This window comes from Papaver somniferum, unplaced genomic scaffold, assembly GCF_003573695.1.
Source record: "Papaver somniferum cultivar HN1 unplaced genomic scaffold, ASM357369v1 unplaced-scaffold_132, whole genome shotgun sequence".
Taxonomy (NCBI): domain Eukaryota; kingdom Viridiplantae; phylum Streptophyta; class Magnoliopsida; order Ranunculales; family Papaveraceae; genus Papaver; species Papaver somniferum.
In genome coordinates, this window is record NW_020622381.1 from 17,261,218 (window position 1) to 17,266,045 (window position 4,828).

Here is a 4,828-nt window from a genome sequence, read left to right on the forward strand (position 1 = left end):
CTGTTATTTTCAAACAAGTTACGACTCATAATGTTACTGTTGAGGCCTATGTTCCTATCCCTGAATCGGTGAATCGTGGTCATATTCGTACCTCTAACTCTTCAAGGAGATTCAAAACAGCTATCGTTCCAACTTAGGCTCCTACTTTCACTAGAGGAGAAGTAATTTCTGCAACTGCTGAGCATGATGCTTTATCAAATCTAAAAAGGAAGATCAATCCAAGAGACGATCTGAGGAAACGCATTAGAGTTAGTTCTTGTACTTTAGATAGCATAATGGTTATTCCTGAAAAACATGAAGTATCTAAACCGGATTATGCTCAACTCTGTCTTTCTATCACTAAATTGGGAGATTTACCCACCATCAACTTATCAAATTGTACCCTCAACATCCATTCACTGGTTGATCCTTATGGTAGTTATAATGTTCCTGTTGACGAATCCCCAAGTAATAATGGTGTCTGCAATAATTCTCTTCAAAATGTTGCTAATATGAGTCTCGATTCTACTCAAGATATTTCTCAAATGGGTGGATCTAACAATTCTCAGCTTGGTGATAGTTCTGTTCCTACCACTCAGGTAAACTCAAATCCTTCTTCCCCTGTTATTGACAATCTTAATATTTCTAGTCCTATCAATCATTTCACTGTCAACAATGTCAACATGGCTTGCTGGAATATTAGAGGATTTGGAAAGAGAACTGTTAATAAGGAACTTAACATGCTGTGTAGAAACATAAACCCTGATATCATTTTTCTGTCGGGAACAAAAATGAATAAAGATTTGGCTGCTAGAGGATTAAGGAACATGGGTTTTCCTTGCATTTTTAATGTCCCAAGTATTGGGAGGAGTGGCGGTCTTGTGCTTGCTTGGAAAAAAGAGATCCACCTGAACATTATTTCATCCAGCTTGAGGGGTATCTGTGTCACATCCACTGACATCATCCACTCTAAACTTTGTCACATACATTTCATATATGTTGAACCTAATAGTAATCTAAGATAAGCCTTTTGGGAAAATTAATGCAAGTTACCTCCAACACCACTAGATGACCCAGTTTTCTTTGTATGAGATTTTAATGCCCTCTTAGGCACTGAGGATAAGAATGGTGGTCTAGAAGTTGATGACTCTGATTTTGAATACCTTAGAAAATTTTGTTCTGCGTTTAACTTGCATGATCCTGGTTTTTCTGGTCCTAGGTTTACTTGGTCCAATATGCAACAAGGTCCTGATCTTATTCTTGAAAGATTGGACAAATTTCTTATTAAGTAATCTGCTGAAGTCTAATTTCCTAAACTTTGTGTTAATAATTTACCTAGAGACTCTTATGATCACTGCCCCATGCATATAGGTTTTAACTTTGAAGACATTTGTATGCCTAGGCCCTTCCACTTCATGGATATGTGGATTGAAGACCCCACTTGTAGAGATATTATAGCTAATTTTTGGTCTGTCAATGTGATAGGTTCCCTTGCCTATAAGCTTAAAGCTAAACTTCCGAGTACCAAGAAAGGTCTTAGAGATTGGAATAAATCCTCATTTGGTAATATTCAAACCAATATATCTACTACCAGGGAAGAGATAGTTGATATCCAAACTTCCAATCATACTAATTTTAGCTCTATACCTAGACTTAGATCTAGATTAGAGTATCTATACAATCCAGATGAACTCTATTGGAAGGACAAGTCTAGAGAGGTCTGGCTTATGAAAGGTGACAAAAACTCACCCTATTTTCATAGAGTTACCCTCTTGAGAAGAAAGAGAAACGCTATTAGTTGGATTAAGGATTCTTCTGATACTATTCAAACTGATAGAAATAGTATTGGTACGTCATTTATAAATTACTTCAAAACTCTTTATTCTTCCCATCCCCAACTATTCCAGGATAAAATCCTTCAATACCTTCCTGTCAAGTTCTCAGAAGCTGATAATGCTCATCTAAATTCTCCTCTTTCCCCAGAGGAGATAAAGAATGTTGTTTTCCAAATGAGAGGATAAAAGGCTATAGGACCTGATGGCTTCACTGGTATTTTTTATCAAAAGAATTGGGATATTGTTGGGGGGGTGTCATTGAGATGACTCAGACTTGCATTAGAACTAGACATATCGCGAAAGTTTTTAACCATACCAATATTGCTCTTATCCCCAAAGTGCCACTTGCTTAGTTGGTCTCTCGGTATAGACCTATATGTCTGTGTAATTTCATTTATAAAATCCTTTCCTGAACTTTAGCCAATAGATTGAAGCCTTTTATGAATAACATAATTTACCAAAATCAAAGTGCATTTATTCCTAAGAGGAGTACTTCTGATAATATTCTTCTAGCTAATGAGGCTATATATGTTGTCAATCACAATGACAAAACTGAAGGCATTGCTGCCATAAAACTTGATATGTCCAAATCTTATGATAAGCTGGAGTGGTCTTTTCTTAAAAATGTTTTAAAAAATTGGGCTGTGTGATCACTGGATAAAACTTATTAACCAGTGTGTTTCTTCTGTTTCTTACTTTATCCTCTTCAATGGTATCCCCACTGGTTTTTTCAAACCAGAAATACGACTGAGGCAGGGAGACCCTCTGTCCCCTTATCTTTATATTATTTGCTTTGAGTCTCTATCTTCTTACATTGATACCCTCTCTAAAAAGGGACTGGTTGAAGGCATAAAAGTATGTAAATATGCTCCAGCTATGACACACCTTTTGTTTGCTGATTATTCCCTCCCTTTTTCTAAAGCCATTATTAAAGATTTTCAGACTATCAAAGAGTATCTTCAAAAATACTGCATGGCCTCTGGTCAAGAAATAAATTTTGATAAATATGGATTCCTCTTTAGTAAGAAAATTCCTGAACATATGATATCCCAACTTTCCAATATTCTGGATATCCAAAACAAGGATTTAGGATAAAAGTATCTTGGCACCCCTTTAGTGTTTCAAGCTTCTAAAATTCAAACCCACGTGGGTATCCTTCAAGCCATTGATGCCGGAATTTCTATCTGGCTTCATAAGCTCATGTCCCAAGCTACTAAAACTACTCTAATTAAATATATTGGTCAAGCCATTCCCCTTTTTCAAACGGGAGCTTTCCTTATTCCTAAACATCTTTGTAGACAAATGGATTCTCATCTCTGCAAATTTTGGTGGGGAGAAACCCTTGACCCTAAAAATAGAAAACTATATTTTTTGGGTTGGGATATCTTGTGCTCCCCTAAATCTGAAGGTGGTCTTGGTTTTAGAAAAGTTGAGCTAAATAACTTGGCCATGCTTGCTAGAAATGCTTGGAGAATTATTGAAAATCCTAATTGTATGTTAGCCATTGTTCTTAAAGCTAAGTACTTCCCTAGAACTGATTTCTTGAATGCCAAGTGCACTAGTAAGTGTTCTTGGACCTGAAAGTGTATGCATGCTATTAAGGAGTTGGTCAAACCTTTTATCTCATGGATTGTAAGGGATGATTAATTTATTGATCCTTGGTTTGATAAATGGATCCCAGATTTGGGTTATGCTACACCAAACCCATTAGTCCCACCTGATCCCAATGTTAAAGTCTCTTACTTCATTAATAATCAGACTAGAACTTGGGATGTTAATAGACTAAATACTCACTTTGATGATGTTTTTGTTAAGAAGATTATCACTATTCCCTTAAGTCAGTTATGCACTCCTGATAAGAGGGCTTCAGAACTTTCAAAGAATGGTAGATTTTCCTCTAAGTTTGCCTACTTGGGAATTAGAGGTCTTAGGCCCTCCTTATGCATTAATATTTGGAAGCACATTTGGAAGATTAGGGTTCCTTACAGAATCCAAGTCTTTCTCTGGAAAGCTGCTATAAATACTCTACCTGCTAGAACTATTTTACATACTAGAATGCCCATGCATAGTGTTGATTGTGTCATATGCACATATCCTCATGAGTCTATCATGCATGCTTTAGTCCTCTGCCCATTTTCTAGTCGAGTTTGGTTTCTCAGTTTCCTTTGTGTTAACAATCAGGTTTTTCAAAATAAGTCTTTCATTGATTGGTTGGTTTTTTGGCTTACTGACCCCGTGTCTAAACTTCCTGATGAAGATCAATGTTTCTTTGTTACTGTTCTTTGGTCTATCTGAAGTAGTAGAAATAACCTTGTTTTCCAAAACCTTAAAAAAACTCACATTGCAGTCGTGGATAGAGCTAGAGCTATGCTCTTGACGAGGAATCCTTGTTTAACTATCTCTCCTACTTCCTCTGTTAGTCTGTGTGACAAATGGATGCCCCCTCCTTTGGTTGGATTTTGGGTAATACTGATGGAGCCTATGATGATATCTCTGGAGCCAATGGTGCAGAATATGTGATGCGGGATTTCGCAAGCAAAGCTTCCTTTTGTGCTTCCCTAGTTTTTGAAGTAAAGTCCGCTGAAGAAGCTGAAGCCAGAGCTATTTGGGCAATCTTGAAAAAAGCTAAGGAGGAAAAATTCACTCACATTGTCATTTAAAGTGATGCTAAAGGTCTCATTGATCAATTTTCATCTGGCCTGTTCGATGGAGACTCAAAAACGGATGCTATCTTTAAAGACATTCTATTTTTATCTTCTAATTTAGTATCTTGTGCTTTTATTACCAACCTCGTTATTGTAATTCTGTTGCACATGAGCTTGCTCAATGAGCAAAAATGAACAATTCCTTTATGTACTGATTTGTTCCTCCAGTGTGGCTTATACCAACTGTTAAGGGGGATCATTAGCCTTTTTGAAGGCCGTTATCTATAAAAGAATAAAAATAAAGTAAAAGATTAGGAGACAGAGAGAGTTATCCAGGTATCTTATGTGTGTTGACAAAGAAGAGATATA

The 4,828-nt window shown here is 36.6% G+C and overlaps 1 protein-coding gene across 1 annotated transcript; it reads left to right on the forward strand.

Annotated features, from left to right (window-relative positions):
* Nucleotides 1-275: 275 nt before the first annotated feature.
* Nucleotides 276-2,000, forward strand: LOC113332872. Its single transcript, XM_026579370.1, has 3 exons — nucleotides 276-915; nucleotides 1,090-1,267; nucleotides 1,382-2,000. Exons 1-3 carry the CDS (start codon nucleotides 276-278, stop codon nucleotides 1,998-2,000), a joined length of 1,437 nt encoding a protein of 478 aa, XP_026435155.1.
* Nucleotides 2,001-4,828: the final 2,828 nt, after the last annotated feature.